General features: G+C 40.7%; 1 protein-coding gene across 1 annotated transcript; it reads right to left on the bottom strand.

Moving 5' to 3' along the window:
• Positions 1-4,158: 4,158 nt before the first annotated feature.
• On the bottom strand, positions 4,159-16,690 carry LOC117269019 (uncharacterized). Its single transcript, XM_033645837.2, has 5 exons — positions 16,244-16,690; positions 15,628-15,737; positions 12,404-12,496; positions 9,550-9,720; positions 4,159-6,885 (listed from the first exon to the last, which is right to left on the bottom strand). Exons 1-5 carry the CDS (start codon positions 16,392-16,394, stop codon positions 6,718-6,720), a joined length of 693 nt encoding a protein of 230 aa, XP_033501728.1. The 5' UTR covers positions 16,395-16,690; the 3' UTR covers positions 4,159-6,717.
• Between the last annotated feature and the right edge of the window lie 5,269 nt (positions 16,691-21,959).

Genomic DNA, 21,959 nt, shown 5'->3' with positions numbered 1-21,959 from the left:
TTTTAATTAGGTAATTTGGGGAACAAAACAAGTGAAAGACATGACAGGGACAACACTATGTTGCAGACAAGACAGGTGTAAGATAACAATTAACACTAATGACAAACACAGGCATATTGGTATTGTGTATGTTGATGGTGGGAAGAGCCATGGGTGCAAATACATTAAGCAAACTTAAATTAGGAAAAGGGAGACAGAAAAATAAATAAATAAAAACGAAGAAATACATTACATATTTCATACATAATAAAAAATCGCTCTCTCCCAAACCCCACTCCACCTCCACCTCTCCTCTGTCTTCTCCTTAAATTAAATTCAATAAATTAAAAATGAAATGGAATAGCAGAGATTTCCGCTTCTTCAGTGGCCCCCAGACCCTGGAGAGGGGGCTGACTGATGGAGGCCACCACCTGCTACTCCAACAACCCAAGACCCAATGGGCGGGGGTTTGTTCATGAGGTTGGAGGTGTGTGTACGCATTCATCATATCAAATGGGGTTTTGTTTTTCCCACTTTATTTATTTGTGTCCACATTGTAGAAAACATGTATACACCTCCTGGGAGCAAACAGTCAGATAAAATACATAAAATCCAACTTCAAATAATAATGTGCCCCCATAAAAAAAGGGAACAACATAACGGACAAAGTGTGCGTATATGTGTGCACACGCATGCCTGCGATTTAAGGCTCTGCAGCAGATGTTGAGAACCAACAGTACAACAGCCTCACAGCTGATCAAGCAGATATGTAATAAAAGGTTGCCATTCACTATTAAAACTGTCCTCGAGTCCTTGTAAAGCAAACCATATCTTTTCAAGCTCCAAAAATTGCAACGTATCTCTAACCCCATGGTCGCCTGCTTCCATTTAGATGATATACGTCTTCTGGCTCAAAGGCTGACATAAGCAATACAATTTTACTGTTCCCTAGGAAGGTGACTGTTTTCACACTGAATGCCAAGAAATGCCGTGAGAGGATTTGGAGTATTTTGGAACGGGCTTCAGAGTGGAGAACCAGTAAACTAAGAGAGACCTGGGCAGGAACAGAATGTATGAGCTAGTGTTGCAGGGGAACTTTTACATCTGTCACAACACAAGAGTCTTCCCTGTGGGGTACATTTTTGAGATTTTGACTTTAGAGAGATGAAGTCTGTGTCCCACCTTGAATTGAATCAGGCCGTGCCTGGCACATATTGATGAGGTGTGTATTCTCGAGAATATATCTGACCACTCAGCATCTGTATATTGTAAATTCAGATCCACCTGCCACCCCTCTCAATACATCAAGAGATGTTGACTGTAAAGATGATAGTTGAGTCAAATACATAACAGATATTGTGCCTTTGAGAGATGGAGCTGTTAGAAATAGAATATCAAGTTATTTTCTCTATGCAACTGTTCACTTCTAAGAGCCACAATCCAACAGGTGATGGCAGATCTGACTTCCACCTCATTGCAATACATTCTTTGGCAATAGCCAAAAGGATTTCTGTATGATGGAATAGCTATGTCTGATATTAGAATTTAAGAGGTTGCCCAAGAGGCATACCTCTGGATCCACTGGGAAAGTGTTTCCAGATGAGGGTGAGGCATCACAGATCCCCTGCCAAAAGCCTCATAATTTACTACACTGCCAGGTGGAATGAAGGAAAGTGCCCTCAGGTGGACCACGTCTGAAACAAAGGGGTGAGAAATTGGGGTTAAACCCGTGAAGCTTGGATGAGGTGAGGTAAGTCTAATGAAAAAAGTTGAACTGAATTAATCTATATCTTGAGTTTAATGTACAAGTGACACCAATTGTTGTAATTAATTGTAACTTCTGAGTGATATTTTCAATGCAGGACTTTTGCATGTGATGGAAAACTTTTACAGTGTTGTATTTCTACCTTATTTACATGTCTGTCTTGTATCAGAATGCTTCCAATAATGCAGCAAAACTTGAAGTGATGATGGTATCTTAATTTTAGATTGCTGCCCCCTCTGGCTTAATGATAGATTTGATAAGTGAAATGTTGACACAGTGAACATTGTAGGTCCACTGCTTATTTATAATTCAAAGGTTAGGCTCATATAATTATTGTTTATGTGACTGAATATGATTGACTCAGCCAAAGATATTCAGATTTTTAACAAAAGATAAAAACATTAGTCTTCTTCTAATAGGTGGAAAATAGGTAAGGCACAATATCAGATTTTTACTACACAATTATTGTGACCAAAAGAGTTCCTAAAAACAACATTGCTGCAATATCTATAGAATAGTAAAAATAATTTAAATAAAATGAAATGAAATAAAATAGAATAAAATAAAATGAAATGAAATAAAATAAAATAAAATAAAATAAAATAATAATGCTATCAGTCTGGATCTATGGGTTACTTATCCACAGTCAGTGTGTTACATACAGTAGATGTCAGTCAGCATGTCCCCAATTTGGAGAAGCAGGCTGAAGTTCAACATGGAAGCTAAGCAATGTACTGCTGTGGGTGGGGTCAGCAACAAAACATATTTTAGCCACCTAAAAAAATCAAGTCTAAGTCTATAAGGTGCTCCTAATCAAAGTCAAGTCTATGCTGTATTGAGAGTATTGTCATTGCTTTACCTTTCCATCAGAGCGCCCATTCTTACGGGGGAGACGTTATCAGCTTCACTTCCCCATCTATGCTCTCATCAAAGCCACCAGATTCCATTGACAAAAACAGTAATGTACACAGGGGTTGCTGGTCTACCACTGCTTTGATTGGTCAGTTTGTGACTTTGGTGAATCCAAACTAACCCTTTTGAACACCAAAGTCACGCAATAACACAAAGAAAATAACTCCTCGAGGCAGCAGTGGACCAGCAGCTCCTGTGTTTAGCAGTGTGAAATCACTATTTTTCTCAGTGGAGTCTGGCTTTGAGGAGAGCAATATAACCGCCCCATTTTCCTGTTGGAAATCACTGTCTGACATTAAGGCAAAGCAGTGAAAATATTCTAAATTCACCACACAATCAAACGTATGTTGTTTTTTTAGGTGGCTACACTACGCGTTGTTGCTGACCCCTCCACAGCAGTACATTAACTTCCATGTCAGATTCCAGCCTGCTTCTCCAAAGTGGGGGCGTGCCGACTGACATCTACTGTATGTTATACACTGTCCATGGATAAATAGCTTTCCACACAACCCCATTTCAAAAAATCTATACTATCCCTTTAACACTAACACTGGTATATTATGACACCACTAGTGCAAACACATTTTGTAATTTGACAAAGGACAACACAGTTTGTGGACTAATATGAGACTCATGTTTCATTTGGGTAATTTTAGAGCTTCACGAACAGTGATATCTTTGTCTTGTTAGTCAAAGTGAATGACTGCTGATACTATCCTGCCTGCAGGCTCCACAGCCTGTGGACATCGACTGGGCGTTCAACTAAAATTACCCACATTAAACATGGTCATATGATCCACTGTTAAAAAAAGATGTTAACAAAAAATCTTGCTGCTCAAAAGAAGCTGAAGACTAAAAACATGTTCTTATTTTTAATAGTGTTCAGTGCTCTTAACTGTTCCCCACACCTCACTGTGAAATGAGAATAAACAGCAAAGTAAATGTGATTGTGGCTCATTAGATATTGAGAGCATATGTGACGATACAGTTTAGGAATCTTGTTTATCCATTTTCTCTCTAATCATTTCTACTACTGAGCCAAATTCCTGATAATGTGCAGTCTCATTATTACATTGCCGCAGTTTATTTTTGAATCTCAACAGTACTAGCTGAGGCGCGGACAGAAAAAGATCATAAGAGCTGCAAAAAAATGGAGAGACATTCAAGGAGCTTCAATTAAAATAGGGGTGAAACAAGGGTCAGACGTTTCTCTGCAAATTAATTTTAACAAGTAAAAGAACATAGAAAAAAGCTGAGGAGGAATTAGTTGGTAAAAAGTCTCCTTTTGAAATTGCCTTTAGTTTCTTTTCTGTCTTTTACACACAAGCTCACACATAGTCCTGGAAATGTAACAGCACTATCAAAAGCCAGCCACACAGTGATCTTCTCATGTCTGTTAAATATTCATATGTATTCATGTGCCACAGCTGTATAATTAGAATAGTCAATCAACAAAACAATAAAAGTATTTATTACTCTTGTTTTCAGAAACAATGGAGTCAATCATTTTTCTTTTCAATAAATACAGAACATGACAATGTGCAGGACAAACATTTGGCATGTGTTCATGGTGGATTTCAGAGAATAACTGTGTGATAAAGAAAAAACACAAAGCAGGTCTCGACAAGGAACTTGGTATTTCTCCGCTGTTTTCATTTCACATTCACTTCGCTTCACTCTACACCTCCAAGCCTTTTTTTAAGATCAGAACAAAGAAATCAATGTTTCTGTCCTGGCTATATGAGAGAGAGAAATCATAGAGTCTGATCTGCCTTAAAGGGACAGTTCACCCCAAAATAAAAAATACATATTTTTCCTCTTGCCTGTAGCGCTATTTATGACTGTAGGTCAATTTAGTGTGAGTTGCAGAGTGTTGGAGATATCAGTCGAATCTTTTAAATACAATGGAACTAGGTAGTACTCGGCTCAAAGCGCAAAAATATCTCTGAAAAGCTTGTTTCTTTCCAGAAATTATGACCTAAACAGACCTTGTTGTGAGCAGTTTGATGTAGGAACTACTTTCTTTCTACCGAATTACACCCGCCACCTGTACCACCGCGCAGAAGGAAGCGTGCATCTACTGCTAGCTGAACTAGCACCACTGAGCTGGCTTTTTATTTTCTTAAAGTTATGAAAGTGACTTGTTTCAGGACTACACTTCCTGGTGAGGACACATAATTGTAAATAGATCAAACAAACCAAACAGAAAGAGGAAAAGAGTCACTATTACAGTAACATCATAATTCCCACTTTGCTCTTTGTTAAATTTAGAGGCACTGATACATGACGACACATCACAAGAAAACTATGAACAAGCTGAACATGAGCAGAACACGTGCAAAAGTTGAATTAGGGTGTAAATCAGAACACGTGAATGTGATCTTAGTGGTGACGGTAGTATTGGTGGTCTCTAAAGGTCTTTTATCCAAAGACCTTTTGATTCAGAGTCTGTAGACTTGTTCAGTTGCTGTGCAGTGCATTGATAGCGCTGCTTACATCATTTGTGCTATCAAACAAAAAGACTTCAGCGAAAGGCAACAGAAACAATAACCAGTGTTTACTAAGAAAAACTGGTTGTATCAAAAATATCCTTATACATAGTTGTCACTGTGCAGTTATGAGTATCTTTATAAGACAAGGAAATTATCTCCAGTTAACAATGAAGACCATGAAAGTATCTTGTCTAGGGAACAGGGTTGAGGAAACTGGAGCTAACTGAGCTAGTTAACATTACAGCTCAGCTGAGGAGGATGCCATTTATGTTTAAATCTTGCCTCTCGTCCATGAGTAGATGCACACATCCTTCCGTGCTATGATACGGTGGTGTAGTTTGGTAGAAAAAAAATAGCTCCTACGTGAAACTGCTCACAACAAGGTCTGTGGATTATCTTGAGTATCATGGTCATGATTTCTGGAAAGAGACATTGCTGTTGAGTTTTTAAATGTATTGTTTTAGTGCTTTGAGCACCGCAAGCCGGGTGCCATCTGGTTTCATTATACTGGAGAGAAGGCAGACATCTCTACGGCTGATATCTCCAACACTCAGCAACTCACCAAAACAATCTAGACTGATAAACAGCACTACAGGTGAGAGGAACAATATGTATTTTTGATTTTGGGGTAAGCTGTCCTGTCAACATAAAAAATAAACAAAGGGGTAAAAAGCAAACATGCATTTGTTGTAATATCTCATTATAACTTCATGGAAGGCACTCTCATTAGCACCTTTTAATATTTTCCCTCTCCCAGGCTGAACCACATGCTGTATGGCGGTATGGATCGGCCTCGGCAGGGTACAGAAACAAACAGATTTCGGATAACTTTACAAACCAGGCAATGGGGTCTCAATAAAGGACAAATGTTCACTAACACAGTGGTTCCCAACTGGTCCAGCCACCAGGTCCAGATTTCTCCTTAGTCATTAGTTCAAGGTCCACACAGTTTAATATATTAAGCATCATACTTGCATTTGGCCACGTTGTCCAGCTAGTTTGCTGTCTCTGTAAAGGTACTGTTCATTAGTCACTGAATTGACAGCAGGAAATGGCACTTCAAAATAAAAGCTCTGTGCCACAAATTTACTGTATTTAAAAATAAGTGTGTTTTTTACAAACTTGACACATTCGTGAGTCACTTGCAGTCCATTCAGAATGGACCAATGACCCAGGTGGGAACCACTGAACTAACAGAGTATAATCAACAAAGTAAATAGTGGTTCCCTTTTTTGGTTTAAGTCCTGTAGTCCTCAAATTTATTTTTCAAGATGTACCAGCCACCTCAGTAAATGTAAATATCCAGTGATTCTCTAAATTCATTAGCATGTACAGTAACAAAGTGTTTTAACATTCAAACGTGCCAAGCCAAAGAAGTCCTTTCCTGAAGCTCCTCTTTGGTTGCTCCTTCATCAGCCGTCTCTCAACATAAACACAGTCTTGAGGTATCTGAATCAGCTTGTGTGAAGGTTCCAGTCTTCAACATGTCTCGGGATGTTTTTCATCTGTATATAAAGCAATCACACGTCTGTCACATTCATGAACCAGCTTGAGAAACTTGCTCGGTAATCACACAGGTAGAATAGCGCTGTTGGTGTCAGAGCTGACTGGATGAGGTGTGTCGGGCCCTGTGTTGGTGTAAATGCTCTGAGGAGGGCAGACATCCGGACTGGATGGGAGGATGTTGTACGGCAGCTCCATAGACTGGCGAATACTCTCTTCGTATGTTGGAGGAGGCTGCAGAGAAACAAGACAGGTGTTTTTAAAAAAAAATACACCACTTTATTAGATACACCTGTAAACGGTTATGCATTTAGTTGTTCTGCTATAATGTTTATGTCTATGATGCCTATAATGTTCAGGGTTTTTTTTACACTGTTATGATGTTGATGAGTGTATAGCGGTTGGGATGAGTCAGCACCCCCAAATCTGAGGCCATGGTTTGCCTCCAGGTTGGGAGACAGTTACTGCCTCAAGTGAGGGAGTTCAAGTATCTCAGGGTTTTGCTCACGAGTGAGGGTAGAATGGAGTGTGAGATGGATTGGCTGTTTGGTGCGGCATCTGCAGTGATGCTAGCACTGTGCCGGACCGTTGAGGTGAAGAGGAAGCTGAGCCGGAAGGCGAAGCTTTCGATTTACTGGTCCATCAGCATCCCAACCCTCACCTATGGTCACAAGCTCTGGGTAGTGACTGAAAGAACGAGATCACGGATACAAGTGGCCGAGATGAGTTTCCTCTGTGGGGTGGCTGGGCTCAGCCTTAGAGGTAGGGTAAGGAGCTTGGACATACGGAGGGAGCGCGAAGTAGAGCCGCTGCTCTTTCGCATCGAAAGGGGTCAGAATGTCCCACACCGTTGGCCCTCATCGGTGCAAGTCAGCTTTTTTTCCTGCTGATTCTGCGTATTGAATCGGCTTCGGTGACTGCAGAGCCCTTTGGTGAATCTGATTGGCAGTTCAGCTCATCACAGAAGAAGAGAAACAGAAGTGAGGAAAGTAAACACAGCGATAAAGTCCAGAGGGAGTTAGACCAAAACAAACTTGTGACATGAGGCAAGATTATTTTTTCTTTAGCTCTTGAACTCTTTTGCAGAAATGTTTCGTAATGGTTTGTGTTATTGTTCACTGGTGCATGACTGGATTGTGTTGTTAATGTGCTAACTGGGTAATTAGCATCAAGACAGTCTTCCTGTTTTCACTTTTTGAATGAGGATTACAGACTACCGCCTTCTGCTTGTGTGGAGAGTCATTTCTTCTCAAGCAAGCGCATAACGTACAGGCTGGTTGGCTGTCGGTTGAAGTTTAGCAATGTATTCATGTGCAACTTTTTGGCCATGACACAGGCAACGTGAGGCGCAGCAGGAGGCCTTCGCTGGTTCTTTGAAGTCAGTTTGGCGTGCCTGGGCCTTTACATTCGTCTGGTTAAAGGAAACACAACTCTAAACATCTGCACACTTGCTGGATGTGTCTCCAGGCAACATTTTGCTGATAATTTTATAAGGTAATAATGGCGATATTGTGTTTACATCTTGTTGCACTGTCCCAAGTGGTAAAAAAGGTAATGCAAGTTTAAGCAAAGACCTGAAATAAGAAGTTTCATTGGTAATGGGGTACAACTGAATAAGATACAATAGATGAACTTGCTGCTCACTTCATAACCCTTGAGGAAACTTCTCATATTGGGTCCTTATAAAGACTTCTTATACTTTTTCAAACGTTAACGGAGCTTTTCCTGTCTTGCTAGAGGACACTGTCCTTGCTACCTGTCTAGTCTACACAACAGTATAATCACTTAAAGTGATAACCACAAAATTCTTCAGCACAGACAGAAAATGTTATTTCCCAGGATGAAAGTGATGCTCGGAAAACATCCTGAGGTCTGATATCTATCCCTAAAAAATAAGTGGAACATGTTTGTATTTACATTACCAATTAATATCGTCCGCCTGGAACATATTTTTCTCCAGTGGATTATCTTTCTGATCACATCTGGCAGATTCACACTCCCCCAACTGGGTCTTCTTATCTTTTAATTGCTTGGGGACCCTCGGGCGACAAGAGCAACCCTACAACCCTGCCCTCTGTGCGATACAGACACCACACACACACCAGGCCACAAAGTTTTACTGCTACCCTGCCTCTGGCTGCAGGGCAGACAGGTTTAAATTAAGGGGCCATCAGTTGAACTCCCAGCGCAGTCTAAAAACGGGGGAAGGAGGTTTTTTACTGACTGGTGATGGGTTGACTGGAAATTACCATGCGTGAATGTGCTCTCTTTGTGTGTGTGTGTGTGTGTGTGTGTGTGTGTGTGTGTGTGAGATGGGCAGCCATCCTAAGGACTATTTAATTAAGGAAAAAAGGGGAGGTCAAAGAAGAAAAAAAAAAAAACAGTAGAAGACAGGAGCACAAAGATGCATTCCCGGGCCCTGTTTGCACTCAGGATGCAGGCTTTAATTATGTTTGATGTGCCTTTTTCTCATTACCTTGTTTGCTCAAGCGTTGTGCGAGTCAAAAGCTCAGCGAAAGATCAACACGGTAAAACCTTGAAACGCGGCCGCCAGCACAATTCAGCAGCGAGCATTAGATGAGCTGATAGTGCATCCTGTTTACTGCACTCTGAATGCAATCTCATCTTTGAACGAGCTCTTGTTACGATATTGTATGACGGCGAGGTCATAATAGAAAGAGCCAGCTTCTTATTATCTCCATTCATTGTGAAACTACAGATGAGCCTTTATAATAAGCCGAGTTTATATGAGCTTTGGCATTCTCTGAGACTGTAATAGGAGTCAAATATCCTCTCTGTTCCCATGGATTAACAACGGCACCTGAAATACTCCATTGTCAAAGCATTTGTGACTGTATCAAGTGATGTGACACAGTCCTGATCCCTAATTTAGCCGACCTCAGTCACAATGGGTCCATTGAGGCCGAAGCGGTCTGCGATCATCATGTGGATCTGCCTCTGGCGGTCCTTCTTTCGGACGCTCTCGTAGGAGGGGAGCCTCGGCAGGGGGGTCTCCAGCGTGGGCAGGCTGTAGCTGGAGGGCAGGCCGACGTAGAACAGCTGACCTGCCTGCTGGGACACAGAGAGGTCAAACACAGAGGGACACTTATGAGGGACAGGAAGCAGACGCCTTCATGTGTCGAGGATTTATGTGGATCATTGGAACCCACTTTAAATCTACAGCCATTGAAATGTTCACTTCAGTGGTGATATGTGTGTGTACAACATGTGTTGTGAGAGGGAACAGAGAGTAGGGCTGGGCGATATGAAGAGAATCAAATATCACAATATTTCTTACCAAATACCTTGATATTGATATTGCAACGATATTTTTAGGTTGACTGTTGGTACTTTCACAAAATATTTACACAACGATAAATAACCATCAGTAACATAGAGATAATGATGAAGTGGATAAAGGCCGAGGTAGGACCAAGACAAAAGTCTCAAGTTAATCTCTTCCCCTCAAGTCTCAAGTCAAGACTAACAAGTCGAAAATCAAGTCCCAAGTCCTACACCCTACACTTTGAGTTTCAATTCCTTAACAAGTCCTTATCAGTATTGCCAACTCTAGAGTCAATGGAAAACCTTAAACAAAACATTTCAGTGGCATGAGAGCTAATGGCCTTTATACTATAGTGCACCACTTTGTCCTGCTTCCGATCCAGAGAGTGGAAGCGTCAAGAGACGCGTGAAGAGCCGTAGACCATGTTTGCTCTGAGCAGCGTGCATAGGAAGGAATTACAATATAATATATCTTTTGTCTTTTCTCTCATGGTCTTAAGAAGTTCCTTAATTTGTTGCAAGTTGCTTTTTTTTTGTTGTTGTTAAAGAAATAAAGCAACTAAGGGGGTCTGAAAAGTTGCTATCTAGTGAGAAAGTTGCCAAAATGGTAACATTGGCAATTATGCTCCCTTCAACAAATTCATTCATTTTCCATAACTGTTTATCTTGTTAGGGATCATGGGGGGCTGGAGCCTATCCCAGCTGACATTGGGTGAGAGGAAAGGTACACCCTGGACAGGTCGCCAGACTGTCACAGGGCTGACACACAGAGACAGACAACCATTCACACTCACATTCACACCTATGGACAATTTAGAGTCACCAATTAACCTGCATGTCTTTGGACTGTGGGAGGAAGCTGGAGAAAACCCACACTGACACGGGGAGAACATACAAACTCCACAGAGAGGGGCTACCCCGCCCTGGGACTAAAACCAGGAAACCTCTTGCTGTGAGGTGACAATACTGACTTTAACAAATGTAATACCAATTTACAAAAATCCTGAATGGCTTTTAAAATATTCATTTATTTGTTAAAGCAACTTTGTTAAAAAAGTACTTAGCCGTTAAGCTAATGTTAGCTAAGCATTAGCTTGCTAACTATGTTATTGTTACCTGCGAATTACTGTTGTTTGTGTAGTTTTAAATGTTGGACAAAGTCAGCAGTTGTTGCTTCTGCATCTGCAATTTTATCTGTTTTTTGTTGACCACTGACCACTAGTTTTCGTACAGGAACAATATTATCTTTGGATTTATTTTTTCCAGCTAGCTCTTGATAACATTACGTTAGTTCTTCATGGTTCTCTCCTGCAACTTGATGCTGCTGTCTGATTGGTTCATACAAAGTGGATCATCTGGGGAATTAAGAGTCAACGTGCTGGGAATGAATAGTGTTAAGGAAATGAATTGATTCTTGGCACGCTTTTTTAACAACAAATTTTTTAATCTGCGGACTTGGAGGAAGGTATCAAGTATTTAAGTCCAAGTCAAGTTGCAAAGCTTTTTTAAAATTTCGTCGATCACACAGAAAGCATTTTTAGCAGCTGGAGGCAGCTTTTTGTAATTATTTTAAAGAGAATGGGGCTTTTTATGCATGGTTTTTGCAGTGAAATGCGTCTCATGTTTCTGCTCTCTAGGGACCTGGTGTTTTTGCTGGAGCACTCTGAACAGTTGACAAAACTTCAACTCAGAGTGGAAATGTGCCCCGTGTCATCTTTCTTCCCCATTGTCCAATGAGTTAATTTGAGAGGCGGGCCTTCTGTGGTGGTCACGACAACAAGTTTACAGTTGATAAACAATGGAGGAGAAACTGGTGGTAGCGGTTGCTGTATACCCAGAGCTATACGGCCTGAGGACAGACTGTCAAACTGCCCCATATCCTAAAATATGCCTGGAAACAGCCATCATCAAGGTGAAAAGTATTTCTGAAACTCCTGGACCAACTGGTGGTACTCCCCATGATCCTCCCTGTTTTTTAGGGTCTCATGTACCCACACAGATCTCCGTCTCTCCCTGTGACCAACAAACTATTTGCTGACAGCCTCTCACCCTCAACCAGAGTGACAGCAAGTACCCTCTGCCTGTCCATTTTTGTAACTAGCTACTAATTAGTGTGAAAAAAACAAACAGTACATTGATTACATGGGAAGGTTAGTGTAAGAAGGTGATGGGGTTGTTGCCTGGCAACAATAAAAAAGGGCGCAGCAGGCATTTTTTGCTACCTGCAAAACAATTTCTGTGTGATTGGGGCCTAATGCAACCTTTGAAACCAGGAAAGGACAACACTTAGGATATTATGGTATCCAAAATCTAAGACGATATCTAATCTTATATCACAGTATCAGTATAATATCGACATATTGCCCAGCCTTAACAGAGTGTGTGTGTAGCTGCTGCAACAGTACACACAGATGTGAAGACTGTCACTTTGAGGAGCTGATAGCAGATGATGCTAATGCACTCTCACCTGAGTGTTGCTGTCATCCATGATCTGAGTCTGCTCTAGACAAGGAGATCCCACCAGTGTCTGTCTGCTGCTGTAGTACTGGGGAGGAGCGTCCTGTAACAAAAGCAGTAACAACCTCAACAAGTGTGTCTCAGAGAGCAGAGCCTCAGTTATTGATCACAAGCATTCCTCGGTTTATATTTTAACTATGGATCCTGCTGCAGTTGGTAAGAAGTCCACTCATTTCAGCCCAATCTACCAATGTTCATGCCTTGTTTAATCACTGTAGACACAGGCTGGTTCAGCAATACCATAAATTATCTAATCAATAAGAGGACCACCCTCCAATTTCCGTGCCTCCTCCCCCATCCCACCCACTCTAAAACAAGACCTGTCAGTGTGTCACTGTATGAGGTGCAAGAATCCTGAAAAAAGACTGCCGGGAAAACTAGGTAATTGCCTTGAGTCTAAATGAGTCTCCTTTGTGTGGAGAACAATGTGACATCCTACTGTGTCACCAGGGTCCCTAGGCAACAAACCACACCGTGTGGTCCCTCTTTTCCCCTTGTAACTGCAGCAGGTACCTCTTAACGAGCACACTCCAGTACACATTATGGCCTCGTATGTCATTTGGGGCGGCATTACAACAAAAGTCAATTTGTTGCCTGACTGGGATTTGAATCCAGCATGAGAGTAAGAGATGTTAGAACAACTTCTGCTGCTTTTACTGGGGAGACATCTTCTGACTAAGAGGCAAAAAAAGTGGGAGATCAGTGTGCAGAAAGTGGTATAAAAATATCTGATAAATCATTTTCCCAGGCCAGTTAAACAATGACATCACCCACACTCAGAGTGACGCACTCTACCGACCTTTGCCATAACCCTCACATCATTTCATAGAGAGAGACGACACTAAAAAGGTGATGTCAAAGGTCACTTTCCCTCGTTGGTTTGTACTTTTAAGAAGCAAAAAAAAGGTCCTCAAGAAAGAGAAAAAAGGAGACTTGTCCTTTTGTCTCCTGCCATTGATTCAGCCAGTGTGAAAAAGCACAACCGTGTAAAATCAGTGTTGAAGTCGGGGGAGGACCCCAGCGGCAGTGTGCCTTTTTCACCACCGCAAACCTAAAGGAGATCCATTGTCTCCCTTGTGTCTCCAACACCCACTGTGGGGTGTGCACACTATTCATGGTGCAAACTGAAGCAGGGAAAGGTATGTGACGATGAAGTTGGAGACATGAAATGTCCCATAGGAACACAGTGAAAGAGTGTTTGTGTGTGTGTGTGTGTGTGTGTGTGTGTGTGTGTGTATTCCCTGTGGAATGACTAACTGATACTTTTTCTGTCGTTACAATAAAAACAAAAAAGCCTTTTCATTCTTTTTCAATCGAACACATCAGTTATATGTAAGAATCAGGTTTCAGGAAAAATATGTGATGACTATTAAATGTCCTCAGACCATGGGCGGATTATGACACAATGGGCCCCGGGGCATAGTTATGCAAAGGGCCCCATCACTTCTCCTACACAGAAGCAAGACACACAGACTCTGTAGTGGCCTTTTTTGTGGATTTGTGTTGCTTTGCACTTATTTTGTGTCTGTTTTGTAGTCGTTTGGGTCTCTTTGAAGTAATTTGGTGACATTTTTGGTTGTTTTGTGTAGCTTTGTAGTCATTTTGTGTCTTTTTGTAGTCATTTTGTGTCTCTTCGTAGTTGTTTTGTGTGTTTTGTAATAATTTTGTTCTCCTTGTGGCTGTTTTGTGTCTCCTTGATGTAATTGTGTGTCTCCTTGTGGCTGTTTTGTGTCTTTTTGCAATTGTTTGGGTCTATTTGAAGTAATTTTATGACTTTTTTGGTCATTTTGTGTTGCTTTGTAGTCCTTCTGTGTCGCCATGTGATTGTTTTGTGTCTCTTTGATGTAATGTTGTGTCTTTTGTAGTCATTTTGTGTCTCCTTGTTGTTGTTTTGTGTCTCCTTGCAACTGTTTTGTGTCTTTTTGTAGTCATTTGGGGTTTCTATGAGGTAATTTTGTAACTCTTTTTAATCATTTTGTGTCTCCTTGTGTTTGTTTTGTGGGTTTTTTTGGTATTCATTTGGATCTCTGAAGTCCTTTTGTGTCTCCTTGTAGTTGTTTTGTGTCTCTATGCAGTTCCTTTGCATTTCATTCTGATTATTTGTGTCTCCTTGTGGTCATTTTGAGTCTCTTCTTCTTTACAGTATGTGTTAATTTATCTGATATTTTGTAGGTGAAGGTGAGGAAACCCCCTGACACCTTGGGCCCCTGGGCCTGTGCCCAGTAGACCCATTCAGTATCCATCAATCTAGACTCTGGCACTCTGTATTCAGTGTTTACAGTTTGTCATGTGCAGTTTACTGTACTGACCCTGACGGTAAGTTAATGTTGTCTTATCAGCCACACTGTGTGCGGATACAGCTGTAACTAGAGGCCAGCGTGGCCACTTTGTACCAGTGAAACACACTGTTAGTTCCTTAAATGGGACAGCAGGACTTCTCCATTAAAACCACAGCTGAACAGAGCTTCCTGTCTGTTAAAGGGGGGGAGGTAGGACGGGTTACATCTCTGCAATCTGAAGATAACACTCCAACTTCACCCCTGGGACTCACAGAGGTGAGAAAGTAGTCAGGAAGAGGAAGGAGAGAGAATGGGCAACCAATGAAAAGTTACCTCTGGTGGAGTGTTTACATTTCCTTTTCACCTCATACCATATTGCCTACAGCTTCACACACATTCAGCGAGTTATCTCAAGTTGATAAAAAGATTTGTGGAAAAAAAGAAATGATATAAAATGCCACACACTCCCTTAAAACCCTTTAAGATTAGGTTATTTTGCTTCACCTGGTATGCTGATGTTAGCAACAAAATCTGATTTGCAGTGATTTAATTACGACTGGTGCTGAAGTAGCATCAATATGCGTGGTAAGTGCTAATTCTGTCCAATTCCATTAGAGTTACTGTGGCAGATATTTCTGGAGGGCAGCTAATTCAGCTGAGGCAAATCCATCGCCTGACAATGATCATATCAAGTTTATTGTAGTCCCTTTCCCACAGCCATGCAAATTGATTCTGACACTTCTTAATGGCGCGACACTGAGTGCACATGGTGCCTTTGAGCCCGGGTCCCCTCTCTCAACGACTGTGCTGGATCAGGATCAAAACTGAAGTCACTTTAAAGAAGAAAACTAAGCACAAAAGGCACTCTCTTCCTTTTGTTTTTTTTTCCTCTTACCATATCTGCATGTGGCCCCTGATAGGAGCGGAGTTTGCAGCACTGGAGATCCTTGCGGTAAATAATGGACAGCAGCACCACAATAACCACAAAGAACACCAGGGAAGAAACTATTTGAGAAACAGAAGAAAAGGAAATGTTTGTTAATCACTCTTAAACAGACAGGCCGTGTGTTTCTTTTTTAATACTGGCTGCAAAACAACTTAAAAAAAGAAGAGTTTTGTCCTTTTAACAGTTCAGATCTGTGACTGTGGTTAAGTTTAGCAACTTGGTTGGCTTTGAACAGTTTTGACTGACAGTCTGTCTCCACTTAAAGGTGCAATTTCTCCCTCTGTTGCTGCACCTGTCTATCAAAAACAATGACAGCTGGAAAATAATAGACTAATTCTGTCATTAACTGTCATTAAAGCTTTGATTGCAATATGTGAAAATTAGCCGCTATCTATAAAAAGAAATTATCTTGTACAAGTCTTATCACAGTGCTGCAATGTGGAGAGATTAAATGCAAATACCCAGGAAGCAGACACGTGGAAAACAGTATGCACACAGATGTTTTTCAAACAAAATCCTTCTTTCTTTTTTTTAGTATATTAGACAGTTTAAAGGTTTTACTTACAGGATGCAGCCACCACTGTGAGTTGATCCGATGTCAGCTGTGAGGAGGGGATGGTTGGACCTGCAGTTGTGGACATTTCTTCTGTGTAAACTGTGATCGTTCCCTTTCGAAATCCTCCTGAACTCATCAGGTTCAACACAAAGGCTCTCATCTTAGAGATATATCACTGAGAGAAACTGTCGCTCCTCTTCATTGTCTGCTCGGTCCCGGACAGGGTGACAGTCCACATGCGCGCTCTGCAAGTCGGATCAAACTCTCCCCACTCGGTGAACATGGCTCAGCGTGTGTGTGTGGAGCTCGTCAAGGCGCACTGACGCCTTCTCCCAGCCGCTTGACGTCGCTCTGGCTCTGCGTTGGGCAGCAGTCTGGTTAATGGATGGCTACTGGTGTGGAGCAGCAGCCACTGTAGGGCCAGTAGATTAGATTTAGCAGATTTACGCACAGATTGCAAACAGTCCAAATTATGTCCAGAGAGGAGACAACTGCTGCTGCTGCCTCCTCCGCCGTCTACTTAATGCAATGGCATCCAGACCAGTAGATTAACACACCGGATGCCTGAGCTGGAGTCCCGTTACCCTGGAGACCGTGGGGGTCCCGTCCCGAGATGATTTCTATACAAAGAGCCTAAATGTGGCATTAACATTCATGGATGGGAACTATAGCCTAGTGAAAACTTCTCTTTCAATTTAAAGTGCAAAACCCATAATGTGAAAAACCCTCTTAATGCCCTGCAGGTGGAGCCTATATTCTTCTATTTATTATACTTTTTATACCTTGTTTGTGCACTTTATCTTTTACTATTTATCACCTGTATATTTCTGATTTGACTCTATGTGTTTATTGCACAAGAATTCCTATGTATGTACCCTGGTGTACAAATGGTAAATAAAGTTATCTTATCTTATCTTAGATTACCAGTGGACACATTTAAAATTATTGCATTTTTGCCATTCTTTGGGTTGAACGTCAAGCATTGCTAATCTGCTCTAAAATTCAAGGACAAGGCATGAAATTGTTTTATTTTTATCAGAAGTGGCTATGACTTTGATCTTCCATGTAAGATCAAATCGTAACTGTAGTAGAAAGCAGTACAGTAAAACTTCAGTTAAAAACCTCGTCCCAAATCAGCACCCAGTCCCTTTTATTAGCCCGCTGTGGCTTCACATTTAGACAACTAAAGGCCTGTCTCAATTAGACCCTTGGTCCGGTGGCCAAGCAGTTCATTTTTTTTTAAAGAAGTTTTTCGGATGTATAAAAGTGGGTTGTTGGCTACCTCAAATTACGTGTCCATTCCTCAATTACCCTGTAAATTAGTCCGTAAGTGTCCACCTATCAAAATAATCAAAAGGGTTTTTCATGAAAATGAATCCAAGTTGTGAGTATTGTTTTAACAGGGTAAAGTGGTGTTGTGTCGGTATGTCAGATGTCGTAATCCTCGAGTCCTGAAACTCCCATAAAATGAATGATTCATAATTGATTTATTATCTATAATCTTTACACAAGTAATAGTCATACTGGTTTAAGTAAACAAAGTTGATTGTTTTTTTCTGATCTTTGCTGAGCAACAGTTTTGTGTGAAAGGAATTAAAGGCCTGTCTCAAATATAGGCCTGTTGATTTCAGTGATGTAAGCAAATAATAGCCCGGGCTATTAATTGAAGTTTTATGGTATTTAAGAACCTGACAAATTCATGTAATGACACACTGATCAGACGCCTGGATTTTAGTCACATGACTTGGACTTGAGTCTGACTGGAGTCACAAATTTGATGACTTAAGACTCCACCTGACAAATCAAAAAAGACCTGCATCTCAACATAGACTTTACCTTTAATGACACGTAACTTCACTTGGACTTGAACCTTTGGACTTGACAATACTTGATACCTTCCAAGCCCAAAAATTAAAAAGTATACTATTTGAAAAGGCGTGTCACAAATCACGGCAAATCACAGCACATCAAATGGCCTCCTGGTTCGAACCCCGGATGGCTGAGCCCTTCTGTGCAGAGTTTGTATGCTCTGCCCGTGTCAGCGTGGGTTTTCTCTGGGTACTCCGGCTTCCTCCCACAGTCCAAAGACATGTAGGTTAACTGGTGACTCTAAATTGCCCGTAGGTGTGAATGTGAGTGTGAATGGTTGTCTGTCTCTATGTGTCAGCCCTGTGATAGTCTGGCGACCTGTCCAGGGTGTACCCCGCCTCTCGCACAATGTCAGCTGGCTTATAGACCAATATGTGAATAAAAAAATATGTCTCCATGTGTCTACTGGTGGTGACCAGGCTGGAGTTATTAAGGAGAGGAATATGATAACCTCATATACAACCTGTGTTCTGCATGCAGAGAGCATTAAACAGGGTGGAGTGGATCTCTTAAGTGTGTTCTGCACATAGTTCGCTCTGACCCAGGCTTCATGGCTTGGATCAATACTTTATATTATGGACCAAAGGCAGCTGGGAGAAGGAAGTCAGCTATAACGTGAACCTAATAAGAAGCTGTACTCTAGCTAAGGGTTAGGTATAGTCACATACTGTGTTTTATAAACCTATGAAGCTGCATTTAACTGAAGATATGTACCAAAGAAGATGTAAGGGACTCCAAGGGAATATTTTATGATTAAAACCTCTGAAGTTCTGCTGCATGTGGAGGGAAACATCAAATACAGGGGAAAATATTTTGAAGTCCTCAGAGAATGAAAGAGTTCAGAAGCACCACTTCCTATTGGTTTGATTTACTTGTAAGAAACAACTTCACAGTTTTTTTTAATAGGCTGATTTATTTATGGGGTTTACAAAACACAGTAAATCCAAGATATAACATATCAAAGTGCCAAAATTATGAAAATGAGATCATATAGACAAGATAATGTGTTTAGCCCATGTGTAATGTTTGTAGTAGCATCCAGTCGAGAGCGGTCTTGGTCTCGAGACAGCTATTTAAGGTCTTGGTCACGTCTCGGACTCAACCACATTGTTACTCAGTCTTCAAGACCACAACTGCAGGGACATTACTAAAACGCTGGAGCTAAAAAAGCAGTGTTGAAAAGAGACAGTGAAGTTGATTTAAGCTCCTCAGTGTTTGCTTGTATTTGTGTCTGGAAAACAAAGGAAATCCCCACATATGAAATCACCTCTTCATTACCTTCAGACATTCCTCATAATGCACTTATGAAAAAGGTTGTTTTCTGTGAGTGTTTATATGTGAATGTGGATCTCTCAGACAAAATTGAGGAGTGCCTTGTTTGCATGTTCTACATTTTATTGTAATTGTGTCATGCAGTGTGGGAGTAGCCCTGGTCTGGAGTTGGTCGTGACTCGGTTACACCCTGCATTGGTCTTAGTCTTGAATTGGTCTCAACACCCTCAAAGTCTTTTTGCGTTCTGAGTCACAAACTTTTTCTTTTTACTTTTAGAAGGTGCTGCAGCTGCCCTTAGAAAGTACGTACTGTTACTATGGAGATAAAACAAAACACAGTTTCACAGAGGTAGCTAGAGACAGAGGTCAACCTGGACAGCTCTTATTTTGCAATAACTGCATACACTGTAAATTCTAACATGTTATAGTCACGATTGTAAAATTACATAGGCTCTGTCTTTGTTATTCAATACTGTTTATAGTGATTAAGATCTGAAGATCTGTCTGCAGTTCAACCAAACAGTGTTTCTTTCCTAATGTGTGACATTTGAAGGAGAAGTTGAAGCACAGAGAGGCAAAAGTATCCTGTTTTTCACTAGAAAAAGCAAAATATATATAGTATAGAGTGCCCCAGGAATGAGTCCTAAAACTCGGACAAGAGTTAACATTTTACCACCCACAGTTCCCTCGTCTTGAGGTCAGTCGGTTTTGTTAGACGCCTGAAGTAAAGTTTGTGTTTAACACAAGCTTAAGATACTTTCACATTTTGTTCTACAACATAAAATAAGTCTGTAACCCACTTGTAGATTTTTAAGCTTTTCTGTGTCTTAAAAAAGGCGGTTGCAAACAAGTGGTTAAATAAGACTGCAGAATGTCATCAGGTCATCAAGGTCAGCTTTACATCTGTGCTGTATGTAACAGTATGTATGTTTATGCTTCAAAAGTTGTAAAAATGATGTTAATTTGTGAAGATTTTCTCGCTGAACAAAATGTGTAAGTATCATAAATGATATTTTCTGCAATAATCTAAAATCTAATGGAAAAATCCCACAGGCTTTTTGACAGGGCACCAGAGAGAGCGAACCTCCTCATCAGCCCACAGAAAACGGTCATCCCTGGAGCACTGTATACAGCCCACACTGTTTTGCCATTCAGGGCCCCTTGTAGCACAGGTATAGATTTTGAGGGGGACACAGAGGACAAGTTCCCCTCAATATTTTCAACATATGCATTTGCCCCATCCTGATAAAAAAAACTTGAAAGTAGCCAAGACCCTTTATTTCATAAAATTAAAGACAATTACACCATAAATTGATGACAAAAACACACAAATTGGTGAAATAAAATTAGCCAGTATACAGGAAATTGAGTGTTTGATGCTCAAAATTTTCCAGGTGAAGGACCTCCAAACCCCCATTTTATATGTTTCCATCAATGTTGAAACTAAACCTACACCCTTGCCTTGAAGGGTTAGGGACTGTGCATTACTTATGAGGGGGGAGTGGGTGGTGCAAAAAAGTTTGTTTTGGCTTAGGCAGGGGCATATTTATTGTACTGCTGATTTTTAGAGAAAACATGACTTTTTTAAGTCATGACTTTTTTTAAAGAAGACGAATGGAAATTATGGAAGATAAACCTACATAATAATTATGATCTTATTTTGTGATTATGTGACTCTGTAGAGTCATGTATAAGGACATATATGTGACATGTTTTTGTTTGTTAGTTTTTCTTCTCTTTCCTTCTAGACTTATTTGGTAATTTTTCTTGATGTACTTGATCCCATCTCCATATTATAAAAAATATGTGCCTTGTATTCTTGAATGTCTGGAAAAAATATATGTATGTCATGAACAGAGCCTTTCAAACCATTAAAAACAAACAGAATTACAGAATGTCCGATGGTCCTTGCACACATCATGTCCAACAAATACTTCCATCAGAAAGAAACAAATACATAATCAAATCTGAGTTTAAAATAGTAATAATTCATCAAAATCACTTTATTCTACATGTCTCATTTAAAATTTGGCCAAAAATAAACTGTTTGCACAAACTAACCACAGTGCATGATAAGAGGGGGAAAACCAAAGCTTATTTCAACTCTAGGATTTCATCTTCAACTTTTAACTTTTACTTTTTAAACATCAAAGGGTACGTTTTAAAAAATCTAATAACTAATTTATGGTGGATGGAGGGCCTTGCATTTTCCTCAAGTGACTCACGGAGGCTCAGTGAAAAATATTTGTAACTTCAGGGAGTGTGGGAAAAAACAAAGCAATCCCTCCTCTGACAAGTAGGCTAGAGAACAGTCCCTTAAATTGTAGGAGTAAACACCTGGCCCTGCCATAGCGAAGGGGGTCTAAGAGTGCCAGAATGTGGTGCACTCAGCAGTTTAAAAGGAGCAACAAGAATAACAGACATTTGTTTTTTACCAATATGGTTTTATACATAAAAATACATCAGAAAACCACCTAAATCCATCCAGCGTGTACAAGTTTTGAAGACAAACTTTGCAGCAACCTGAGGATGGCGAGCGACACCGCGTGCGCGCGCAGTTCAGAATGCGTCCTGCACGCGCTCC

The sequence above is a fragment of the Epinephelus lanceolatus genome, chromosome 18 (assembly GCF_041903045.1).
Source record: "Epinephelus lanceolatus isolate andai-2023 chromosome 18, ASM4190304v1, whole genome shotgun sequence".
NCBI lineage: Eukaryota > Metazoa > Chordata > Actinopteri > Perciformes > Serranidae > Epinephelus > Epinephelus lanceolatus.
This window is presented reverse-complemented; position numbering and strand designations above follow the sequence as displayed.